At 43.9% G+C, this 27,038-nt stretch overlaps 1 protein-coding gene across 1 annotated transcript in view; it reads right to left on the minus strand.

The window, feature by feature from the left end:
* The window catches only part of EGFR (epidermal growth factor receptor), a 221,354-nt gene extending 194,761 nt beyond the window's left edge, over positions 1-26,593 (minus strand). Inside the window, exon 1 of the mRNA XM_019984353.2 lies at positions 26,375-26,593. Coding sequence (XP_019839912.2) covers positions 26,375-26,462 — 88 coding nt within the window. The 5' untranslated portion in view covers positions 26,463-26,593. The remainder of the gene's footprint in view (positions 1-26,374) is intronic.
* Positions 26,594-27,038: the final 445 nt, after the last annotated feature.

The following is a 27,038-nucleotide window of genomic DNA, read 5'->3' on the forward strand; positions in this document are numbered from 1 at the left end:
TATAAATAATTTTTTTTAAAAATCTTGCTTAATGGAGTTAGACATTTGAAAATATCTATTTCATTGTTTTAAAACTAATAGTTATGTTGAGGTCTTCAGCCGCATTCTATCTATTCTTTGATTTTTTTCTCAGCTGGGGAGATGCAGACTTGGGGAAGTTGCAGCTTAAGCAAACCTGGAGGCTCTTTGTAAGGAAGCTGGAGCGGGAGCCGGAGGGGGCCCACGCAGCACCATCCGCTGAATGACTGTTTCCCTGGGGTCCACGTGAGCACACCGACCACAGGGCCCTGCAGCCCATGAGCCATGAAAGCAAACTTTTCACCTGGCAATTGTGGGATGTCTATGGGCCTCTCGTTTCCATCTCTGTTAAATGAGAACTGGAGCAAGAGCCCATAGAGTTCTGAACCCATTCATTCACTCAACAGATACTTACTGAGCCCTTGTTGTATGTCAGGCACTATTACAGGGACAACTTCAAAGTTCAAGAAATGATTGTGTTTTATGAGACACATGAATTATTGGGCTGGGAGGGGGGGCTGTCAATGAAGCCCCCCTGTGGACTGTAAAGCTCATAGTCCAACAAGACCCTGGGTCACCAGCCCTGCCCAAATGCCCCAGGAATACCCCACAGGTGTGTGGCCCCATTCCAGGACTCTAGTAACTCCCTTCAGGCATGGCCTAGAGCATGGTGACTTAGCCCTTTCAGGTGTCTCTGGCCGCTGGTGGCCAGCACCCCACAGCGCTGACATGGTGACCCCTGCCTGGAAGAAGCTTCGTCCTCCTCTGCTAGGCTATCAGGTATAGTGATATAAAGCCCCAACACACAGTCTCACTGTCAAGTACCATAAAGCAGAAACAGGCATGCATTTACTGTTCACTGTGTAATTCAAACAGTTAAATGCATTTTACCCTTGGGTGAACTGCTATCAGAGAAAGGCTATTTCAGAATGGAGCAGCTGCCTTCTCTCCATGACAAAGCTGGGCTAGAACAAGCTGGGTTTTCTTCTGGTTCTGGGGAGTGGCAGGGAGAGATTTCTTCACCTAGTGGCACTTTTGAATTGCCAGGATGGAGACAAAAGAAGAAAAGAAAAGCATGTGTTTTATGTGAAATTTATGTTGTTTCTACAACAGTGAGAGAGCCAGTTTCTAACTCCAGGGCTTCACAGATTCCTTTCTAAGCAAGTTTATGGGTGGGTATAATTAAGGCGTCTTCACAAGACTCTTGCTTTCACTTGGTAAGCTTTCAGGTTGGACAGGCTAGTGCAGGTGGAGGTGGAATGCTGGCCTGAGAGCAAGCCATCAGGAATGCCAAACTCCAAGCCTCTGTTGCACTGCCAAGCGTACAGAAAACCCAGAAGGAGGAGTAATTAACTCCAAAGCAAGAAGAATAAAGCCCATGAGTGTATTCTAGGGTAATATGAAAGAAGATGGATGAGTATGAGCCTAATTTAGTGGTTTTGGCCTAGCCCAGGCTTTTCCTACCTCAGCACCACTAACATTTGGGGTTGGGGATCATTCTTTGTGGTGGGGGCTGTCCCTGGCCTCTCCCCACTAGGCGCCTGTAACACACCCAGTGTGAAAACCAGAAACTGCTTCAGACATTGCCGAATGCTCCCTGGAGGAGCTCTGAAGTGCAAGTCGCTCGGTCGTGTCTGACTCTTTATGACCCCATGGACTATACAGTCCATGGAATCATCCAGGCCAGAGTGCTGGAGTGGGTAGCTGCTCCCTTCTTCAGGGTATCTTCCCAACCCAGGGATCGAACCCAGGTCTCCCACATTGCAGAAGGATTCTTTACCAGCTGAGCCACCAGGTAAAGAATACCTGGTGTGTCACACTGTAACACATCCTGTGTGAAAACCAGAGAATGCTTCAGGCATTGCCAAATGTTCCCTGGAAGAGTTAGGGGGAGGAAAAATTGTGCCCAGTTAAGAACTGTTGGTCTAGACCTCCACATTCCTGAACACAGTTAAGTTTATTTGCAACTCAAGTCCTAACTTTGAGGGTAACAGCTTGTGCACGGTAGTCAGTCATTACTGGCAGTGTGAAGGACAGAATGTTTGATTTGAAATAAAATAAGTATTTCTAAAGGATACCAGCTTATCACAGTATTTGACATTTAAATGTGATAGTCTGTTTTAAAAACAACAAAAGGAAATTCACAGACAGCTGCTACATCCCAGTAAAGTCACTGTCACCTACAATGCTAATTTCCATTTCCAGAGATAAATAGGAAAGAAGAAAGAACTATTAGTTAAATGCGTACAAGCAAAGTCAAGACCAGGGCTCCTCCTCACTCATGTGTGGTGGCAAAATTTGACCTGTTATCATTATTTTGTTGAGATTTTTTTTTTTCTCTCTATTCTATGTCTTTTGGTTTGAAGATTCAACAGTTTATCTGGTTGATGGTTCAAAATTTTATAGCTTCCTCACACACTTACATACAGTAAATTACATGAATCACCTTTGTAAGGAGACTCAGCCACACCCACGCTAGGTGGAAATATAAAATGAAACAGAGGAATCCTGCACAGAGTACAAAAAAGCATAAAATACCTGGGATATGAATCACAGAATCAAATGACCTTTGCTTTCCCTGTCCTTGACATTCAATTTTACTTCATTGAAAAGTTCTCATTTACTGCCTGGGCTAAGTTGCTTCAGTCATCTCCGACTCTCTATGACCTACAGACTGTAGCCTGCCAGGCTCCTCTGTCCATGGGATTCTCCAGGCAAGAATACTGACATGCGTTGCCATGCCCTCCTCCAGGGGATTTTCCTGACCCAGGGATGGAACCTGCGTCTCTTAGGTCTCCTACATTGGCAGGCGGGTTCTTTACCACCAGTGCCACCTGGAACTGTGGTCTTCTCAGCAATGTGCCAACCCTGTGCAGATCCAGACACACAGACAGATAGGACGTGACTTCAGTAACAAATAAAAATAACCACCAACCACTTAACTTTCACAACACTCTGGCATGAAGCAAACTCACTGTTTATAATGTTTCTTGAGGTTACAGTTAATACCTATTTCCAAAATAAATGAAAGTGAAACTTATTCTTCTTGGTCGTAATATTTAAGACCTTTAAACGGCCTCTCAATATGCACTTAAAGTCACCTTACTGACTTCCACACAAAAATAATTAGTTTTTCTTTTAATTACTAAGGACACTCTGAAGATCAGATATTACTCTGAACTGCCTGCCAATTTCTACTACTTTAAATTTTTAAAAAAGAAAGAAATCTATACTCCTGAGTTCTTTGGATGATGGTGAATACAGCAGATAAAGCTCAGACCCTTCTATTCAAAGAGGTCTAATCATAAATGCTAAGATATGCTTTTCCTTGATAACTAAATTCTAATCCAACTACTAATTCCTTAAAAATACATTGAAATCAAGTTATTCACTTTAGAGATGAATTCTCTGAAAAGTAAAATAATAAAACACTTGGTATTCTCCTTCAGACATGCTTGTTTTTCTATGTACTCCAAAATCACTTTGCCAACAAAGGTCCATCTGGTCAAGGCTATGGTTTTTCCAGTAGTCATGTATGGATGTGAGAGTTGGACTATAAAGAAAGCTGAGCACTGAGGAATTGATGCTTTTAAACTGTGGTGTTGGAGAAGACTCTTGAGAGTCCCTTGGACTGCAAGGAGATCCAACCAATCTATCCTAAAGGAGATCAGTCCTGGGTGTTCATTGGAAGGGCTGATGTTGAGGCTAAAATGCCAATACTTTGGTCACCTCATGCGAAGAGCTGACTCATTTGAAAAGACCCTGATGCCGAGAAAGATTGAAGGCAGGAGGAGAAGGGGACAACAGAGGATGAGATGGTTGGATGGCATCACCGACTCGATGGACATAGGTTTGGGTGAACTCCAGGAGTTGGTGATGGACAGGGAGGCCTGGCGTGCTGCAGTCCATGGGGTCACCAAGAGTCAGACATGACTGAGTGACTGAACTGAACTGAATGAGAAAATTCATGAATTAAGATGATCATAATCTAATCTTTTGTTGGTTTAAAAATTTCCCCCACCACTACCTTTAAAAAATAATTCATGCTTCCTGGTGAATAAAGATGTGTTTGGATTTTAGAAGTTTATTTGAAATCCAATCATACCTTAGACATGTTCAATGGGTGCAGCCAGTATTTATTTAGTGCCTACTGTGTACCTGGGATGGGGCTGAACACTGTGGGAAGAATTAATCAGATAGTTGCTTTTCACATAGAGTTTACAATCTAGTGAGAAATTTGTTCTCATTACTTTACCAACAAAGGCTCGTCTAGTCAAGGCTATGGTTTTTCCAGTGGTCATGTATGGATGTGAGAGTTGGACCGTGAAGAAGGCTGAGTGCCAAAGAATTGATGCTTTTGAACTGGGGTGTTGGAGAAGACTCTTGAGAGTCCCTTGGACTGCAAGGAGATCCAACCAGTCCATTCTGAAGGAGATCAGCCCTGGGATTTCTTTGGAAGGAATGATGCTAAAGCTGAAACTCCAGTACTTTGGCCACCTCATGCGAAGAGTTGACTCATTGGAAAAGACTCTGATGCTGGGATGGATTGGGGGCAGGAGGAGAAGGGGATGACAGAGGATGAGATAGCTGGATGGCATCACTGACTCGATGGACGTTGAGTCTGGGTGAACTCCGGGAGTTGGTGATGGACAGGGAGGCCTGGTGTGCTGCGATTCATGGGGGCGTGAAGAGACGGACACGACTCAGCGACTGAACTGAACTGAGAAATTTGTACCAGAACATAAACAATGATAATGCAATTTAGAACATCATAAAAGAAGTACAGAGTACTTCCGGCTCACTCTGTGGCTTTACATATAACTTCTTCCACAATCAATGACTGATTGCACGTGTGGAGTTAGAACACTTCCCATCATAGAGACTCAGACTGATTTGCTAAGGCATCCAGCAAGGTGGGCAGGGCAGAAAGGCCTTGTGAACTCCTGAAGAATCTGATGTTGCTGGGACTTCTGTCACTGAATGTAGATTTCCAAATAGAACCCCACTCTTTTTCACATAGCTGATTTTATTCCTGGATGAACAGCAAATATCTTTTGATGCAATAGACTTGACCTGACAATTTTAGAAGTTTATAGTGGAATTCTAAATGTTCCAATGACCTCTTACCTAGTTAACAGTGTAAGTATATACAAAGGTTACCAAATTTCTCATGCTCCCATAAACAAAATCAGATAAACATCCAGTGCCTATTTAATCTTAACCTGAGATTTTCTGGGAAAAGGCATGCTATCTCTGAAACATGGTAGTTCAAAAGACATGTTTTGTAAGTAGACAGCAAAAAAACAAAAACAAAGAACATCTCCCTTCAATAATCCAGTGACCTGATGGGGAAATGTAGAGCAAAGCAGAGTCGGGAAAGCACTTTAAATATTAGTCTGTAATGGTTCAAACCAGCCTTGAAATAAAAGCAGCAACGCGTAAAGGGTATTGAAGAGCTCTGATTCACCCACTTTGCACCTACCAAAGCTTTCCCCGATGCCATTACAGTAAACAGAGAATGCATGTAACGACACAGATCTCCCAAGCTCACCTTTTTCTTAAGCATCTTGATCCTACCTGACTTTAAGATTAATATTTCTTTGAATATATGTATATAGTAGTTCTGCAGAAATCTTACAGGCAATATAGCTATAGAGGTATAATCCACTTTTTATGCTTCCCTAGGTAGAACCACTCCACTGAGCTCACATGGCCAGATTCCAAGCTTGAAGTGGAGAGGCATCGCCACAATAAAACCTCGATAAGCAGTTTTCTTTGTTGTAACAAGGGCCAGTGGAGACAAGGCTGGATCTACCCCACGTGTTAGCAAACTTGTTTAAAAACACCTGCTTACACACTGTGACCCTCACAGAGCTCTGAATCTTTGCTTCACCATCAGTGTATGAGTTAAGAGGACAGTCATATGTTGGAGATTAGTTAGTCTAGGAAAGAGATATCAGCCAGGTGCCTGGAGAGCACCCATCTCTTTCCTTCATCCTCAGTAGGTTAGGGACGGCTCCCTGCTCCCAGGGCTGCTGGGTGCATGTCAGGCCATGCTTTCTCTGTAGCCACTGTGACAGCATGAGAGAGTGTGAACAAGCGTGGATGCATGGAAATTCTTCCTTAAATACCTACACACTCAAGTGTTCCTAGACACTCTCTATAAATGAAGATCTCAGCACTAACCCTGCATGATGCTCGGTCTTCAACCTGCCAGGACAGAGGGGCTCTGCCCCAGCCAGGCCATTCCACTCTGGACTCAGAGTTGATGCCTCGTACCTCTAGGAGCCTCTGTTGCCCTTCCTCATCCCTGCACACTCACCTCCCTGTCCACCTGCGGAGTCCAGTGTGGCCCCTGAGGTTCCTCTCCTTCCCGTTAGGTGTCCTTAGTTCTCATCACTGGTCCTCATCTTCCACTCTCTCCCACCATCTCTCCCACTATCCACACCTGTCTTCCAGGTTCTTCACACAGCGGGGAGTGCACAACAGAATTCCCAATCCCAAGTTTATTCTGCTACTTGACGTCAATGGAGCATCATGGAGCATCTGATGATCAGACCCCTGCTATGGTGTGTTGAAAAAGAACCTAACTGTTTGCTTGTTCCTCGGAGCTTCATTCATTTATAGTGAGGTTGCTCACATTTAATATTTCATGGGCTTTTCTTTTTTTTTTTTTTTTAACAGAGAGACAATTTCCTTTGGACCCCAGCTGGGGAAAGTCAGAAATGATAAAAAGTTCATCCACACATCTCTGCTTCTGTCCACTCCTGGGTTACTGATACTAGACTCAAACTCCTGCTATCAACTACCAAAAACCTGAGTGAAATAGTTGAGGCAACTCTTTTCAGGCACAACCACGGTCAGTGCCAGCCTAAACAACAGAAGAGAAGGGAAACACACAGTAAACATGTGGCTCCGTGGACAGCTTTCTTTTTCCCTCCTAATTCCATTAGTACTCAGGTGACTGCTGAGATATCACTGGAGGGTGAGGTTCACTGCACCCACCGTCAAGTGGTGATCTATTGCTACAAAATGGTTCAGTCTGCACAAAAGTTCAAAAGAATTCAGATTATCCTCAAAATGAATAAATAGGATTTAAAATCTCATGAAATCCACAGGCTCTTCCCCAAGGGGTACATCTATGACCCCCAAGTTTGAGAGCAACTTTACAGCAGCTTCAAAATTGCCACTGCTACTGAAAAGCTCAAGGTGGGAGTGGACTTTCTCCAGGCAGCAGCCCCGGTGGGGACGCATGGTGGACTTAGAGTTGTGTAGGAACAGCGCGCCTGCACGGTGATGGGTTTGTTCAGCACTTTTCCGAACCTCTGGGCTCTTCACAGCCCCCTCCCTCTGGAGGAAGGCCCACTGCTCAGGAAAAGGCCGGTGCTGCAGGCCAGACGCTGCCTCCCGCTTCCTGAATGACATTTTCACACCCCTGCCGCTCTGTCTCATACCCACTGTGGCGGCCCCTGTGGGACTGGGACTCTCCATGGTCTACCTCTCCTGTGTGCACTTTTCCCTAATGCCCACCAACTGAACCCATGTTCACCTTTCACAACCACCCTCCTGGTCCATCTCAGGCCCCACTAACGTGCCAGGATGCATGGCACGGGACTCAGCCATGGAATCCTGTAGATAGCCTGGTAGACTCCCTCCCACAGCAAGTCCATGGCATCCCCTTGCCCCAACTTCCCATCCAGTGTCAAAATAACCGTCTCAGAATTGGCATTCAGAACTGAGACAGACCTTCTGAGGAAAGTATTAACAAGTATTTTGACCAGAAAAAAAGAAGTCAGTGTCTTTCTGGCAGCTTTACCAAAGGACTGAAATTTTTCTCTCTTACAACTATTAAGCTTATGGTAAATGATTCTAGATGTTGACTTAGAAATGTGGAAGGAGTTCATATTTTCTGAATCACTTCAGTTATTTTGTGAACACAGGAGCTTGGGGTTTGTTGTCCCTGATAAAGACATCAAAAATGCAAATGGGGCTATTCTTATATGATTATTAAGACAAAATGAAGTGTGTCAGAGGCTCTGAGAAAGCTGCAAGGGACTCAGAGCTACACCATGCTTCACGTCCATGTGCCAGCACCTACTGGACCCGTTCAGCTTTTGTGTGACTGTCACTTTGGCTGCGAAGAATTCACAAACCCCTGTAGACTAAATTCTCACTTTCGGAAATGCAAGGGAAAGAACAGGCTTCTGGACTGAAGGCTCTCTATGGGCAAAGACTATATTTTCTGACTATGGAAGCCAGTCCCCAGCAGCTTTTCGGTCCAAAGTCTATGCAGGAAATATTTAATGCACGTCTATTGAGTTGAACTGAACTGAAAAATGAAAATGAAACATGACCTAAGATTCAGCAAAATTATATCAATCTAGTATGATCAAGTGCCCCTGTGGCGCTGTGAGCACAGTGTGACGGGGTAAGAGCCAAGGCGCTGGGAGTCTCTGGAGAGCCCCACAGGAGGATCTGAAGGAAGGGAACACTCATGCCATGTGCACTGGCAGTGTCTTTACCATGGGGTTGGCTGTCCCTTCACTTTCCCTGTGTGTGTCTAAATACAGCTCCACAAGAGCCTGGCACTGGGAGGTAACAGGCAGGGAAGGAAGATATGGTTATCTCGGAACGACACTGTCTTTCTGCAAGAATTCTCCAGTTGGTTAATACCTGTTAAAAGAGGCTCTCTGTGTGGGGATTTTTATATATATGTAAGGAGGAGGAGTATGCCACTCGAATGCTATCCTTTTTTAAACCTATATTTAAAATAACCTGTAATTCAGTTCAGTTCAGACATGTCTGACTCTTTGCGACCCTATGCACTGCAGCATGCCAGGCCTCCCTGTCCATCACCAACTCCCGGAGTTTACCCAAACTCATGTCCATTGAGTCAGTGATGCCATCCAACCATCTCATCCTCTGTCGTCCCCTTCTCCTCCTGCCTTCAATCTTTGCCAGCATCAGGGTCTTATCAAACGAGTCAGGTCTTTGCATCAGATGGCCAAAATACTGGAGTTTCAGCTTCAACATCAGTCCTTCCAATGAACACTCAGGACTGAATTACCTTTAGGATGGACTGGTTGGATCTCCTTGCAGTCCAAGGGACTCTCAAGAGTCTTCTCCAACATCACAGTTCAAAAGCATCAATTCTTCAGCACTCAGCTTTCTTTACACCCCAACTCTCACATCCATACATAGCTACTGGAAAAACCATAGCTTTGACTAGATGGATCTTTGATGGCAAAGCAATGTCTTGGCTTTTAAATATGCTGTCTAGGTTGGTAATAACTTTCCTTCCAAGGAGTAAAAGTCTTTTAATTTCATGGCTGCAGTCCCCATCTCCAGTGATTTTGGAGCCCCCAAAAATAAAGTCTGACACTGTTTCCCCATCTATTTGCCATAAAGTGATGGGATCAGATGCCTTGATCTTCGTTTTCTGAATGTTGAGCTTTAAGTCCAACTTTTTCACTCTCCTCTTTCACTTTCATTAAGAGGCTTTTCAGTTCCTCTTCACTTTCTGCCATAGTGTAGTGTCATCTGCATATCTGAGGCTATTGATGTTTCTCCCAGAAATCTTGATTCCAGCTTGTGCTTCTTCTAGCCCAGCGTTTCTCATGATGTACTGTGCAAATAAGTTAAATAAGCAGGGTGACAATATACAGCCTTGACGTACTCCTTTTCCTACTTGGAACCGGTCTGTTGTTCCGCGTCCAGTTCTAACTGTTGCTTCCTGACTTGCATATATATTTCTCAAGAGGCAGGTCAGGTGGTCTGGTATTCCCATCTCTTTCAGAATTTTTCAGTTTATTGTGATCCACACAGTCAAAGGCTTTGGCATAGTCAATAAAGCAGAAGTAGATGTTTTTCTGGAACTCTCCTTCTTTTTCGATGATCCAGCGGATGTTGGCAATTTATCTCTGGTTCCTCTGCCTTTTCTAAAAGCAGCTTGAACATCTGGCAGTTAATGGTTCATGTACTGTTGAAGCCTGGCTTGGAGAATTTTGAGCATTACTTTACTAGCGTGTGAGATGAGTACAATTGTGCGGTAGTTTGAGCATTCTTTGGCATTGCCTTTCTTTGGGATTGGAATGAAAACTGACCTTTTCCAGTCCTGTGGCCACTGCTGAGTTTTCCAAATTTGCTGGCATATTGAGTGCAGCACTTTCACAGCATCATCTTTCAGGATTTGAAATAGCTCAACTGGAATTCCATCACCTCCACTAGCTTTGTTCATTGTGATGCTTCCTAAGGCCCACTTGACTTCACATTCCAGGATGTCTGGCTCTAGGTGAGTAATCACACCGTTGTGATTATCTTGGTCGTGAAGATCTATTTTGTACAGTTGTTTGTATATTCTGTCACCTCTTCTTAATATCTTCTGCTTCTGTTAGGTCCTTACCATTTCTGTCCTTTATTGAACCCATCCTTGCATGAAATGTTCCCTTGGTATCTCTAACTTTCTTGAAGAGATCTCTAGTCTTTCCCATTCTATTGTTTTCCTCTGTTTCTTTGCACTGATCACTGAGGAAGGCTTTCTTATCTCTCCTTGCTATTCTTTGGAAATCTGCATTCAAATGGGTATATTTTTCCGTTTCTCCTTTGCTTTTCACTTCTCTTTTTCCACAGATATTTGTAAGGCCTCCTCAGACAGCCATTTTGCTCTTTTGCATTTCTTTTCCATGGGATGGTCTTGATCCCTGTCTCCTGTACAATGTCATGAACCTCCATCCATAGTTCATCCGGCACTCTATCTATCAGATATAGTCCCTTAAATCCATTTCTCACTTCCACTGTATAATCGTCAGGGATTTGAGATAGGTCATATCTGAATGGTCTAGTGGTTTTCCCTATTTTCTTAAATTTAAGTTTGAGTTTGGCAATAAGGAGTTCATGATTTGAGCCACAGTCAGCTCCCGGTCTTGTTTCTGCTGACTGTATAGAGCTTCTCCATCTTTGGCTTAGAGTAAATTGAAGTAACAGTAAGAACAGCCTCACTTTGAATTGGAGAGATCTTTTTGCTATTTATACCAAGAGAAAGAACAAATGTAAAGCCTTGACTTAGAAGTCCAATACTGTCTTTGAGATCTTGATTTTTCTAATAAAACCTTGGCTTTCCCTGTAGATGTTTTATCTTCTCTACTGCATGACTGTGATTCTAGTATTTTAAATTATTATAGCATAACATATATGTAGAAAAGTATACAAATAAAAAATGTTCAGCTCCATGAATTTTTCACTGAGTGACATATCTGTGGAATCAGCATCTGAATCAAGAAACATGACTTCACCAGCAATCCAGAAGACCCCCTTCTAGGCCACTTAAAGAAGGCAAAATAGACCACATAGACAAAAATAAACATGGGATGAATATAATGCTACACACACAAAAACCCAACCACTCTGACTCAAAGAGAATATAGACTTGGCAAATTAACCCCAAAACTACAAGAAAATGTTTGGCTTGTCCAAATAATCAACAAAAAAGTAATCAATCTATCTGTCTCTATTTCTCTGTCCATCTGTTCATCTGTGTTCTTCACTCATCTCTCTTTAGCTTTCCCACCTCACGACTGCATGGTCTCCAAATTTGAAGACCAACAAATTTCATTTTAAGAAATTACCTTCTAAACAGTATTGTAAAGACTAATTTATAATACTACCTAAAAAGCTAATTAAAGCAGCAAGCATTTAGCTTATTAGATAAAGATGTCAAATTGAATAGTTACAGCTTTGTGAAGATGTTCCACTTGGTGGGGGCGGGGGGTGGGGGGTGGTGGTGAGGTGTGGGCAGGGTGCATAGGACCTCCCTGTGCCTGTTTTGCAACTGCCAGTGAATTTGTACTTCTTTAAAAATAAAAAGCTAACAACAAAAAGCCTTGCTGTTACAACAAACCACCATTCATATTTACATAACGTGGTCAGTGTTTTCAGTATGCTTTTCCTAAGAACTACAACAATTTAAAAAGTCTTCTGAAATTCTCTATTAAGTGAAAAAAAAATTTTGAGAAAAAATAAGATCCATACGTTCAGTTCAGACAAATACCCACTTTAAAACAGGGTTTAAAAGTGAAGAACTTACTGTCACTAACATTATCTAGGGGATGTACAGTGGTTAACTTCCTTAATCCTCACCTTCCTAACCACACATTTTCTTTTCTCCCATTCTTAAAATTAAAAAAAGAAACGCTAACCATAAAATTAATATTCTAAGAAAATAAACGTTTGCTTGAGTGCTGACTGCTTTCCCTCTGTGTCCTGCGTATTTTCAAACAGCCCGCTCCCAGGCAGGCTGTATCCCCACCCCGTACCATGTGACTCCAAAAAGCTCAAGGGTGGCAAGACCCGGAGCGAAGGTTAGAATGCCCTTCATCCCAGCTGTAAATTAAGTGTCTCATAAATCCTCTCACTGTTTATAAAGCAGCTATGCTGCTAGCAATGCCTATGAGATAAATGATCAACTTTGTACTGTTAGCTTTTCCATTTTTGGTGTTTCTTGCAGCAATTTATTTTTACTCACAGATTTAAAACAACTTTAAAAATAACTTTTATATGCTGCTGCTAGGAAATAGCAAGTCTCTAGTGTATTAATTCATGACCATCTGTTATCTTGCAAATTCAAAAACAATGATAGAAATAATAGACAGATAGACAGGAAGAATGATGGGTAACTGGTGCATTTTCATGGCTCCACAAGAGCACCTGAAAATCTTAGTACAAACTCAGTGAAGAACAGGAAAGCAAAGGAAGTTATGAGGCTGGCGCCCGGATGAAGGCAGCGGCCGCTGGGTGGGACGTGTAGGGGCTTAAAACCCATCACAAGTGCACGAAGCACTACCTGAAACAGTTGAATTAGTTTCAGAGCAAATAACACTTCCACTTTTTTCTTTCTTTAGAAACATAACTGTCACTGAGAGGGGCATGGGCTTCCGACAGGGCGTCTGCGAGGGAACCCTGAAGTCTTAGAGGCTGGGAAATGTGTGTGGCCATCTCTGCTGTGTGTGCTGTGGTGACGAAAGGAGAAAGTGAGCAAGGAAAGCAGAGGAGAAACGGCCTTTCACCATGGCCACAATGAAGCGCCAATGTGCAAATAGCACAGGAATAAGTCATCAAGTTGTACAATGAAACCAGGAGCATTTTAAAAACTGGCTCAGGGATCTACAGGAACAAAACAACAACAGCGCTCTTTTGAGGGAAAGTGAGGCCCACTGCGGAGGGAAAGAGTGGGTCTGGGGAGCCTTTGCTGCTGGGACCCCACAGCCTTCCCAGGACCCAGAGCTGGTGGGTGTCTGGGGCAGAGGCAAGCATCTGCTGAGGACACGGGTCCCAGGCGGGCTCCAGAGTGACCCTTCCTGGGCACATGCAGTCAGGTAGGTGAAGGGACAGGAATCGTGAAGGTTGAGGTAAGGGTTAGAGGTTAGAGTGCAAGGCACAGCACTTACACAGTCATACAGTGAGCTCCTGTGGAATGGATAATCATCTCCTTTCATCCTCTTGGCAGCACCAGGAGATAAGCACTACGACTGTGTCTCCATTCTAAAGATGAGGAAACCAGGACTCACAGGGCTGCTGGGCTGAGCCAGCAACCAAGAGGTGAAGCCCAATCCAGACCCCACACCACCCTGTGTGTGTTCAGGGGGCAGGGGGGCCTCAGTAACTTTTATCCAAAAAGGCACCACATAGCAGATCTAGACGTTCTCTGACATAATCATTTTGTATATTTATATTTTAGTCCCATGTGCACATTTGTTTGTCCTGTTTATAAAACATTTAACCCCAAGTAGATGTTAGAGATACAGAAGGTTATTATTGCCTTTCCTAGAATGAAAAAAAAAAGTCATCTGTCGAATGTTGATGATGATTGGTCCTAGAATCACTGGTCTAATGCATCCTTTAGCATAATAATATGTAGACTGGAAAAATTAATCATAAACATGATAATTCTGGACACAGAACCAGTGAGGTTCACAAACACCCACCTAATGGAAGCTTTGGTTTTGAGAGTAGTTACTTCAAGAGCCCTGAACAGTTGGCACGTGTGACTTTGTTGGCCTCCAGTTTGGGAGGTCCTCTTCACCCCACAAATGTAGTCACTTCTTGGCTGAAGAAGTGTCTTCTTTCCCTGTTTGAGTCAAGAAGCCCAGGGACATTTCCCCCATTTAATAATAACATTTTAATAAGTAACACACATATTCCACTCTACAGTCCCCAAAATACAAACAGATACAGATTCTTCAGGAGAATCAAGTTTGTATCAACTAGTGGGCAGAGATCATTGATAAGTGACTGTGGCAAAAAGACACCAACAACAGAGACAGTCAGGATGGTCAGAGGGCAGTGGTTGCACACCTCTGGAGGCGGCACACACGTGCAGACCTACAAACATGTCCCAGCCACGTGTGTCAGGATGCACACGGTTCCCACCTGTCAGGGCCAGCCAGGCCACACCAGGAGGCAGAGGTGTGTGCATGTGTGTGAAGCTTTATGAAATGTCACCGATCAAACTCTAAGGAAACCCCTCTGTAGACACGCTCCTCCCTGTGAGGCACACTCAGCTTCCACCTCTCTGGCCAGAGCCGCTTCCCCAGACAGACACAGGCTTCATGATCCTACCCTCTCCCCGTCACCGAGAGACGCCACTGAGTCGGCATGCTTGATGGCTCATTTCAAAACCACTGGGTATTAATTATCATTTGTTACTTTTAAAGTGCCTCTTAAACTCAGCCTGAGCCCCTTCTGGCTGGACAGAGCAGCTTGTGAACAGGACATGTGACAGTCACGAGATCAGGACTGCATATTGTTATTACGTTACATGATACCTAGTGGTTCTGTCTTAATTAAAAATCAGCCTTGTACATAGTGTCCAGAAGTCACCCCGCCTGTAAAACTTCTATAAACTGCACTCGGCAGCCCTGTGTTCACCCCTGTTCCATTTCACTGTGACTGTCACCTCGGTCCACCTCTCCCTTGTCACCTAGGTGAGACGATACAAGCTTAGAAGGCGGATAAAGTCCAAACTCTCCCCAAAATGAGTCCAAGGAGGAAAGAAAAATGCAACAGAAGCAGGCACTCCTGACAACTGTCCCCATCAAGGCATCAAAGACCCCATTCTCATTGGTTCCTAGGATGCTTCAGACCTGGAACTTTTGACTACTTATTTCCCTGGCTACAGTTTGAATGTTTTGTTTTTGCAACTGGGCAACATTATGCATAGTTAGTAGCCACTGCAACAATCTAAAAACCTAGCTTTTCTATTCGAGACTTTAAGAACAATCACTACGTCACGAGGGAACATGGACTTGAGATACCTGCCCAAATCCTCCATCTACCTGGGACTTTTGCACTTAGTGCCTCCCCCAAACCAGGCACAAGGTTAAATGTGCATTTAAACAAAAAAGAGTATCTAGAGGCTGAAAGTGAAGCGAAAAACTGGGCAATTCATCTGATTGACTCCTTACGTTGTTCTGTTTCACCAAATTGCTTAACTTTCTGTTCTGCCTTGGCTGGGCAGACTTTGCTGACTGAAGGTGAAATGGCATAGCTTTTGCCCAAGTAACTTTCGCAAGACTTAGAGGCTCAGTTACTAAAGTGGCCCTGAAATCAATACACTAGCTGCCTGTTCTCTGCGAGGGTTTGTGCCATCTCAGGCTGCAAAGATCATGTGTTCTCTCAGTGACAGACCTACACCTGTAATACACAGGCAGCAACTGCAGACCAATTATGCTGCTTACTTACAAACTTTTTCCTATTTCACTTGATAATTATGAAATATAAACATGCTTTGCGGGAATTTCTGCTGGAGTACTGAAAAGTTTCCACTATGCTAGGAATAAACAATGACAAACAAATGTCCTTTCCTTCATAACGGGGGAGAACGAACACCGTGTCTGGTATTTCTTTGAGAAAAGGTGTCTCTGCATAAATGAAGTCCTTGTTCCATCAATTTAACTAACAAAGCTCCTCAAAGTGGAACAATTTTATTTTTGTAATAATTTCTCCTTAAAGTCCATGCTTCCAAGGATGATACCATCCAGAATGGGTTCGTGTAAAGGGTGTGAGCCATCCTGGAGTGCACATTGTTTACTGAGTGTGTATCTTTTCATAATAGCTGTTTACACACCCTAATGAACTGAACTATGTGCTCCATTTAAATCACAGATACGGCTCTTCACAGAACTGTGTACGTAAATGAGCACATTTTGCCACAGGCATTGCTAACTGATCCAACTGCTCTATCAAGTTGCTTTCTCCCTTCATTTTTCTTCAAGTATTTACAGGTCTGGCAAATTTAAATAAGTTTGTGTTGTATGTGTTCAGTCGCTCAGTCCTGTTCAATTTTGCAACTCTATGGACTGCAGCCCACCAGGCTCCTCTGTCCATGGAATTGTCCAGGCAAGCATACTGGAGTGGGTTATCATTTCCTCCTCCAGGGGATCTTCCAGACCCAGGGATCGAACCCACATCTCCTTGACGGTTTATGACTCTTTACAATAAAGTTATACGTTTAATTTCTAGAGTAAATGTTTTCAAGGCTCATAAATTCACTGCCTATATCTTATGAAATAGGCTACTCTAACACATATATAAGAAAACTAAAAAAAATACTTCAAAACATGAGGAAAAATAGGAAAGGGACAAAAACAAAACAGAACTTCTGAGAGGCATTAAATAGAAGTAAGAGAAATATAACAGAAATGTTGAAGAATACTGTTAGTTTTTTGATTCACAAATTGGACTAAAAATGATAGGCGGTATCAACAGCTAAAAACCCGTCTCAAAGGAGGAGTAAGGAGAGTTTGGGGGCACATTTGACACAGCAGTTCGAAAACAGTGTCTGTTGTGAAGCAGGAAAAGCTCTCAGCACCAAAGTGTCGACTAGTCCGGCGACCACAAGCAAAGTGCAGAATGCCTGTGAGCCTGAGTCCTGCACCTTCAAATGTGAATAATTATCTCCGTCCTGTGGGGTTGTTAGGAGGCTTGGAAAGATGGATATTAAGGCATTGTGTAAACTGTGAAGTGCTGTACAAACGCAAGCTGTTATTATTATTATGACATCAATGTTTTAGCATCTAAATTATAGGCACAATACATTTATTATCAATGTGTTTAAATACATATCTTGCATGCATTTAGATTTGCTTTTAATTTCATAGGTACTTCCAGTTGGCAGGAGTCTCATAACCATGTGCTTTAGTTATTTTATGGAAGTTGAAACTGGGAAGGTAGATTCCAGCCTGTTTTCTCTTCCCCCTTGTAACTAACAACATATTACTGGGAAAAAATACACGAAGCTGCATACTGAGACAAAATCCTTGAGCAATGCCACTTTTCAAGGAGTGATACGTGAATATGCTTATTTGTACTAAAAATAATCATAAGCATGAATGTCTTTGATACTTTCTAACTTAAACAATTATATTCTATATTTTTACAGTCCCTTATCAAAGTTTTTTATTGTGATCTTTTGTCAAAGTTTTCTTTCTCTGCAAAGGCTTACTCATAGCAGCTTCCAAAAACAAAAGAAAGGGAGAAAGGAAGGAGGAAGGGAGGACAGATTAAGGTAATACATTCTTCTTACTTGTAAATGCGTTCCAGGCATAAGTACTAGGAAACGGTAAGAGATAAAGCAATCAGGAAGTAACTATAAGGAAAGGTTTCTGATTCTTTATTAACGCTGTAGCAAATCAAAACCAAGAACAAGTCTTGAAACGCCTCTTAATTAAAATCAGTACCTTAAACACCAATAGGTGATACAATAATGCTTCAACTACCACCTTTTGCTTTTTTGTCATTCATCTGGACTTAATCAAAAGTAGATGAAACCGAAAGTTCTGGGCTTTTTTCCCCTTGTGAAAGAGATGGTAATTTTTAAACTTTCTAGTATTACGTTAAAATATACCTTAGTTAAAAAAAAAAAAGGCTCTTGCAACTTAAAATAGTTTAATTTATATTGTTTGGCACAATTTAGCCATCTACTCTGGCTTATGACACATACGAATGAACTAAGAGATATTGTGTAAATGCAGAAAAGGAATGGCAATGAAATCTCCTGACAATTTTCAGGTATTCAGCATTTGCTGGTAAGTAAGTAAAACAGGTAAAAAAAGTTTTGAAAAACTTTCTGAAATCCCATTTACAATCACAAGAGATTTCCGGGAACACTTGCCTGTCCTGAAGGACTTCCACAGGATCAATAAATGATTTGTCTCTATTCCAGACACTAGAGATGAATTTTATGAGTGAGGGCAAAGAAAGTAAAACAGGCACAGTTTTTCACATACATTCACACATATTCAGCTTGTCATCCTGGAGAGACTATAAGCAGTGAGTCAGTTTTCTCCAAGAAAAATAAGAAGCTTTTACCTAGAGTAAAAGAAAGGAACTTTAGCCAGTGGCCATGATAACCTCATGAGTAAGGGACTACAGCTGCTAAGGCATGACATCACCCGCTATGAGCAGGCCTGGGCGTCTGTAGTAGGAAACCATCAGGTATCATGTTGCTGCATTTAAAATAAAGTCCTTCACAAATGCTCTAAGTAAACAGTGGTCTAGAACCACCTCCATATTTCTTTCCACATAAAGGCAGGAATGAGTACACAGGGGTGCATCAACAGCCATTAACCCCGTTACAAGTCTGCCTGCTTGTTTCCAAACAACCTCTGCAAATAAACAGGTAAACCAGTTTTCAACAGTGAATCAGGAAACAGATGTCTTATAATTTACAAGTGAGCAAGGCTCGATTAATGCGAGAGATTTTCTGAGTTCAGTGTGATTTAACAAGTATTTATTGTGTCCAGAACTAGGCAGTCTTCTGTTTTCATTCTCTCTTTGCTTTCTGTAGTAGGAGTTACATAAAGGATCAGACAAGGTCATTTTTCTTATTCACAATAAGTTTTAGGGCCAAATCATGCTACTGGGGAGAATGTTAAAACTATCAACTATTGTCCAGATTCTAGTTCAATCCTTCATATCTGGTTACTTTTTTAAAAAACAACCAAATGGCCATTGTATTTTTTAAACGCACTTTACTTTTGATATTGTGAGTTTCCTTATGATTATTAAGAAAATGAAGCAGGAAATGCTAAACGCCTTCGCCCCTGCGTGTATGACATGACCAGTCATGGTGGGCCCACTGCAGGAACATCAGCCACAATATTGCCTCTCTTTTCCCTTCGCACAGAGACCAGGCAAAAACTTCATCCTTTGAGGTTCAACTATACGTCCTCTTCTGGGGACACTGCCACTGTCACAGAGACAGAGGCAGCTCCTTTTTTGGGCTCCCATCAAACCCCTGTCATGTCTGTCATGAGACGCTGTACTACACGTGTCCCTGTCCCAACTCAGCTCTGCAAACTATGCATCCAGGAAGGCCAGACGCAGTTACCGTGCTCCTCCAGTGAACTCAGAACCCAGCCTGAGGTCTGTAGGCAGCATGTCAGCAGCTCTTCCACCCTGGTGTGCATCTCATCGTGGGCCTGACCCCCAGCAATTATCCAGAGGTCTGGGTGGGGATTCAGGAATGGACATTCCTATCAAGATGCTCTTACTGCTGTCTTGGGACATACTTAGAAGCCAGTGGACTAGACTTCTCATGTATCAGTTCATGAAAAAAAAAAAGTAACTTTGAGTCTCTTTTACTAATGAAATATAAACCAGTTCCTTGATCTTGAGGAAACCCATGTGTAATGTGTGAAAAGTGGAAGTCAGGAAACAGAGACAAAACTTGTCTGCACAAGCTGCACACACCACTTAATGTACTCTTCACAACCCCCCAGGGAGTTTTTAAAGGTATATTCAGTGCTCCATCCTCCAGAAATTTTGACTGGACTGACCTAGGGCATCCTTTTTTTCCAGAAGTTTCTTGGTGAGGAATGTTCAAAGTTCAAAGGCTACTGTTCTGTTTTGTTTTTTAAAAAAGAGTCACCTCCTAGTCTTTTTGGATCGGTCATTAACATATAAAAAAAGCAATCTGATGCTTTCCTACATAAGAAATGGTGAATTCTCATCTGATGATTTGCAGCAGTATACTAACATGATTCTCAACATACATGAGATCATTCCACGATAACATGATTACAAGTACATGATTCTTAACGTACTTACATGCACAATATGTACGGTTGTTGATAACTGCACCTAATCTGGCTTGCTAATCACAGTGGCCTAGTCCAAAAAGCAGCAGGTAATCTAGAACCTGGCCAGGCTCAGTATGGATGGTGACAAAGAGCATGGAAGAGGTTGGGGTGAGTTGTTCCACTGCCAAAAACATTGAAGACAAACACAATACCAAAGACATTGAAATGCTAATAAAACAACAATTCAAGGCCACCACTCTCCTGGGCTCCAGACCTGTATACTGCAACTGCCTCCTGGACTTTTCTATCAGAGTACCGCAAATTCCACCAACTGACTCTACTCTTCCTGGAGCACTTGCAGCCTCTGTGAATGCATTTATGTTTGTCCAGGTTTTCAAGTCAGAAGCCTGTGTGTCATCCTGGAACTCTCTCTTTCTTGTACTCGTGACATATGATAATCAATCAATTCCACCTCCGATCTTCCTGAGTCTCTTGTTCTGCACATTTCATCTCATGTTCTGCTATAGCATTTCATCTGCATGACTCACCCATCTCCCTATTTCTACCATTGCCCATGTAACCCATTCCCCACAAGCCTGCTAGAGTCTTCTTTCCACCAAATACATTACACCAGTTCCTAGCTGCATGGCGCCCCTCCCTTCACACATAGCTCTCAAACAACTGCAGCCTTGTCAGCTCTCCCTTCACCTCCCACCACAATGGATAACCAGTGCTCTTCAGGACTTTGCTACTCTTGACACATTTCTTGGAATGTCCTTCACATCATATTATCTGGGGAAATACACATAGTTCTTTTCAGGCTCAAATGAGTAATCCTTCCATTTGGTGCTACACCTAGCCCCCTCTGCAGGCAGAATTTAAAGCAAGGACTAAATACCAGAAGACTTCTTTATCTTGCATTGAATTCTATCACTGCTTCTGTGACATTTTCACACTTGTTATCTATAGATCTCTTCTTCTTTTGACTTCTAGACACTTATGGGCAAGTATCAAGTCAGATTCATTCCCAGAGCTCAAACTGTGGATGGAACAGCACAAATAGTCACCATGGCTCGAACATAAAGAAAAAAAATGCAAATAAAAGCCAAAGTTGTCATACGTAATAATACCTGTCTTTTTACTCAAAGGAAGAACAACAGTGGTTAATTCATATAATAATAATTAAATATAATAAACTAAGTCAAAGCCATGTTTACTGGCCACCTAGTAACAGGTGCAATTGTGGCTGTATCAAGAACTGTTTTGGACACTCTTGCACTGTTGGTGGGAATGTAAATTGATACAGCCACTATGGAAGACGGTATGGAGATTCCTTAAAAAAAAATAGGAATAAAACTGCCATATGACTCAGCAATTCCACTCCTAGGCATATGCCCTGAGGAAACCAAAATTGAAAAAGACACATGTATCCTATTTTTCACTGCAGCACTATTTACAATAGCTAGAACATGAAAGCAACCTAGATGTCCATCGATAGATGAATGGATAAAGAAGTTGTGGTACATATACACAATGGAATATTACTCAGCCATAAAAAGGAACACATGTGAGTTCTAATGAGGTGGATGAACCTAGAACAGAGTGAAGTTAGTCAGAAAGAGAAAGATAAATATTGTATTCTAACACATATATATGGAATCTAGAAAGATGGTCCTGAGGAATTTATTTGCAGGGTGGCAATGGAGAAACAAACATAGAGAATAGACTTGTGGACTCGGGGAAAGGGGAGGAGAGGGTGAGATGTGCGGAAAGAGTAACATGGAAACTTACATTACCAAATGTAAAAGAGGTAGCTGGCGGGAATTTGCTGTATGTCTCAGGAAACTCAAACACGAGCTCTGTATCAACCTAGAGGGGTGGGATGGGGAGAGAGACGGGAGGGAAGTACAAAAGGGAGGGCAAGTGTGTATATATCAGCCTATAGCTGATTCATGTTGAGGTTTAGCAGAAAACAAAATTCTGTAAAGCAATTGTCCTTCAATAAAAAAATTAATTTAAAAAAAAACTGTTTTCGAGACATTCTCATCCAATCATTAGTTCACTAAATTGCAATTCAAGGCTCTTGATAAAGGCACATTCCAGATACAGTCAGAAAAGATACTTGGACCCTGGGTTTTTCCATGAGAACCCACCAAAATGGGGTATAATGCAGAACAGAAAAGGAAACTCTATTCCACACTCAAGCTTTCACAAATGACTTTCTTAAGCAAGCTGCTGAAATTTGGTAGGAGTAAAATTTATTTTAAGCATATACAACTCACAGATGCTCGTTCAACAGGGTCAGACATTTGATATTATACTTCAATGTCTTCAGAGATTAAAATGTCAAATTCAGCGCTTAGCTTCTAATGGGGCTAAGTAAACAAGCTACCACAGTCACCAGCCCCAGCCACCCCTCCTGCCCCACCTGGCTCAGGGAACCTTCTAGACAACTGAATCGTGTCTACCTAAACCTGTTGCAAGGAAGCCGGACCTGATGACTCTGAAAAGGTGAAAATTTCAGTCAAACCGGTTATTTGGCGTAAGTCCTAAAGCCTGGATCCTTGCCTCAATTCAAGCTCACCTGCTGACGCCCATGGGCTGCATGGCAGACTATCCTTAGACATTGTGCAAAGAAAAAACTGTTGGAATTTTCTCCGGGAAAAAACCTTTTAGAAGGAAGATGAAAAAAAAGGTACGAGCAGAAGCTCTGATGCAAATGGGAATGACGTATAAGAACAAGCTAAGATGTAAATTCTGTTCCGTATGTGTTGATGGTTCAGAAATAAACAAGTAATTATTAACCGAAATAAAAAATGGTTCTTATAATCTTGAATGTCCACAAATAATAGAAGAAAACACAACAGGGTTTGAGAAGCAGAATCTAGTTTTTGAATTACGTCTACAAGGAAACAATGCCTAGAACTTGTTCTAGAACTTGGATCTTTTCTGGAAAACATATCCCCATTAGTAAAACCAAAACCCATTTCTACTATACTAAGTCCAAATTAAAGCGCACACACACACACACACAAACACAACTTTCACAGCAAGTCACATGGCAGGGGCCAGGAGAGCTCCTAGATGTCCTTTAACAAGTTGAGGATCCCCATCACAGATCCTGCCCCCATATCGAGGCTTGGGGTACCAATATGGGCTATCTTCTCTTAAATACCATGATCATCAGTTTAATGTTAGAGCTGGCTTGCCACTCCCGTGAAGAAAGTTTCAGACACTAGCTGCTGGTTCTGGAGCTTGGACCAAAGGAAAAACAAAGAATGTTTTATTTTAAATAGGGCAGAATTCTTCTCTTTATTGACACCACCTCTAACAACATTTTACAACATGTTAGTGCCATCACATGGACTGAGTCTAATTATGTAGCACAATGAATTCTGGCAATTGGTGTCTTCAAATTTCAGAATAAGTTCTTGAAAACTTATGGACTATGCAACTAAATATATGAAGCATGAAATGGCAGTCCAAAGCCGATGGGAGCTATCAGCCATTTACTGCTAGATGGAGCTACATAGTGTGGACAGATGACAGCCACACAGATGCTGGTCTCCTTTCCAGATCAGAAAAGCAAGATACTACTTAATCAGTGGCCTAAAGCACCACTCTGGAAACAACAATACAAACCATTAGGATAACCACGGCCCCTTTTAACTCATCATGTCTAGCACATGCGATGCACTCAATAAACATTCATTGAATTGAGAAACAAGGTCTCAGAACCTGGAGCTGGCAAGGGACACATTCACCTTCACACAGCGTGGGAATGAGAACACAGGCTCCTGGCCTCCAGGCCAGTACTGAGTGGGCGTCCTCTAGTCTCCTTAAAGAAAGGGAGGCTTCACCCTGGATACGATTCAAAATCCCCAAATTTGTTCTCTTTTATACAGCCCAGATCTACTGAGCCAAGGATATCACCTGAGGAGGGTCCAGGCAGGATGGCCTAGCTGAGAATACCATCCAGGATCACTTCTGGAGCAGCATCTTCACCTTTCTGTTTTTCAAAAGCAAGGAACTTGCTCAACACTCCTCCAGCAATCTCCACATTCATCGCTCACTTTGTGACAGAGTTCTTCCACAAAAGGGGCCTCCTGAGTACTGGGAGCAGGAGTACAGGCAGGTGGCTTCCTCATCCCCAGTCTTCTTCCTCCCTCTGCCAGCATCCTACATCACACACACCGACAGGGCTCCTCAAAAGCCAGAACTCGCACAGAGCAACACAGACAGCGCCTAGGGGAGGGCTCTGGGGCCAGAGTTTGACTATAAGATCTGCCTTTTGCAAGCTACGGGAAAGTCACTTTACTTTTCCATACCTCGGTTTCCCCACATATAATGACAAGAGCCAACTTGTATGGTTGATGTAAAGATTAAAAGGACACTTAAAATGGTGTCTAACAGGACCAAGTGCAGCAAGAACAAAGACAAACCTCTCTAAAATGAGTAAATATTCTAGAATAAAACTTACCAATTTGATTAACACGGGTCTTTAACACTTGCTGTTAATAATTTGCCCTGTACATTTTGGTCTTCTTACTTTAACATTTGTTCACCTACTCTCACTACTCTATTCAGAAGCATTCTGTTTTAAACAAACATGGGACTAACAGGCAATTTAAGTGGTATTTATATATTTCTTAGAAAAGAATCTTTAAGCACTAATAGTAGTGTTCAGAAGGGTAACAGCAAAGAGCTGGGAACATTTCTGAAGTGAGAAAAGTGATGCTTTGGAGGCACTCCAAGGGTTTAAAATAAGGATGGGGTCCCCTTGCCACCTGCCTTCAGGCGGGAATCCTGTTGTCAACTGATTCAGGAGCTGGACCACAGCCTGGGACTCAGAGGAGGAGAGACTTTCATTGAAAAAACTAATTTCTTTCCTTTTTTTTTTTTTTTTTACTAAAATCATCATTCTCTTTCCTTTGCAAGATTGTTAAAACTCCAGATGTTCCAAAAGAGCTTTTTACATCGGCAGCAATCTTGCCAGAGATTTCACCTCTATTGCCAGTGATTTCCAAACTTGGCTGCCCAACAGAATCACCTAAAGAGCTTTTAAAAATTCATACAACCAGGACTCACCCCAGACCAGTGAAATGACAAAGTCTGGGGGTGGGAGCCAGACATCGTTTTTTGTTTGTTCTGTTTCAAATCCCAAGTGATTCTAATTTGAAACAAAGTTTGGGAAACACTGCTTTATGCCTTAGCGCTCCCGCATCAAACTCGCTCAGCACCATACCCTGTGCCAATGACCTCAACAGCAAGTACAGACCTGACTCTCGGAACCCAAGCTGCTCGATCTTGAAATTGTGCAATTAAACCTTCTGAGGCATGTTTCTCATTTCAAGTGGGTTTATGGTCGGCAGTCACGAAGCCAGACTCGCTCATGTTCGGTCTGGATATTTGGCACACGTGAATCACGGACATCAATTTTTTTTTAATTTAAATTAAGTTTAATATTTTGGTTGGCTTAATGTCAAATTCTTCAAAACTAGAAAACACATCCCAAACACAAAAATTTCTGGATTTTGAGGAGGAAAGCTTGCTGTGAGCCCTGTTTTGAAACCGTGGGGAACCAGCCAGGATGGGTTCCGCCCCTGGGGCGTTCGCACCAAGCCCCGGCTGTTTGGCCACGGCCTGTCCCACCGCTCCGTCCCATCCACCTCGAAGCCGGGACACGCGGCCCACGGGCTGCAGGTGGGGGCGAGTCTCGGGAGTCCCGGGAAACCACCACTCAGGAGAGTCCACCGCCTGAGGGGCGCGGACGGCGGGGGCAGCTCGGGCCGCACCCGGGTGTGGAGGCGCTGTGAGACCCGCCCCCTGGTGCCAACGGGTACCTCGGCCCTCCCTGACTCGCAGCACAGGTGGCCGGTGCCCGGAACGAGCTTCCGGGCCTCCAGGTCAAGGCTGCTCTGGGAGGATGGCTGCCAGGTTCGGGAGCCTGACCGGAGGCTGGGCGCGGGTGCGGGGCCGGGCGCGGAGGGCCGCTCCGGTCCTGGAGGTCCGAGGGAGCGGGGTGGACAGTGTCCCGTCTCAGCTCCCGGCCCGGGCAGATTGTGGGCGCACGTGCTGGGACGCGCTCGCCTGGGCGTCCAGCCCGCGGAGGGCAGGAGAGCTGAGGGGAAAGCCGCGCTCCGGGCTCCTCGGCCCGCCGCGCCCCGCGTCCCGCGCCCGAGGTTGCCCCGCCGCCCGGAACCGAGACGCGCATTCCTCTGCAGCCCGGCGGAAAGCGCGGCCGCCCGGGACGGGAAGGACGGCGGCGCGGGCGTCCTTACCTCTCTTCTCCTCCAGCGCTAGACTCGTCTGGAAGTGCGCTGCCAGCAGCACCAGGAGCGCCGCGCGGCCCGCCCCGGAGAGTCGCATCGCGCCGGGCTCTGCACTCGGTTGGGACGCAGCGGCCGCCGTGCGCTGGTCTCGGCGGCGCGGGACACGGCGGCGCAGGACGGACAGGGCTCGCGTGGGGCCGCGGGCGTGCGCACCGAGCCGGGGCGGAGGCTGCGCGCTGCGCCAGCCACCGGGACTTCTAGCTCGCTGGGGCGGAGGCGGGGGCGGGGGCGCGGGGAGGCCGGGCTGCAGGAGGAGGGACCGGGAGGAGGGGCGGACCGCGCGCCTGACCGAGGAGGAACCCGCCGGAGGAGCGCCGGCCGGCAGGACTAGGGGCGGCGGACAGCGGCTGCCCCAGGAGCCCGGTGCCCACGGAGGGGCCGTGAGGAGCCGAGCCGGGCGTCCCTCGCGGACGCGCATGCTGTCTCCCTAATCCAGCCTTCTTCGAGCCACTTTTGTGCGGGGTTACCATTTCCCCTCTTTCTCCCTCCAATTTGCGGGGCAAACTTGTACTAACTCCAGGCAAACTGGCTGAGCCCTAGGCCCAAGGCCAGATAAGGGTGCCTTGGGGGAAACCACCGCTTTATTCTGGCACCCAACTCCTCTGAGCACCCT

Source organism: Bos indicus, chromosome 22 (assembly GCF_029378745.1).
Source record: "Bos indicus isolate NIAB-ARS_2022 breed Sahiwal x Tharparkar chromosome 22, NIAB-ARS_B.indTharparkar_mat_pri_1.0, whole genome shotgun sequence".
Classification (NCBI taxonomy): domain Eukaryota; kingdom Metazoa; phylum Chordata; class Mammalia; order Artiodactyla; family Bovidae; genus Bos; species Bos indicus.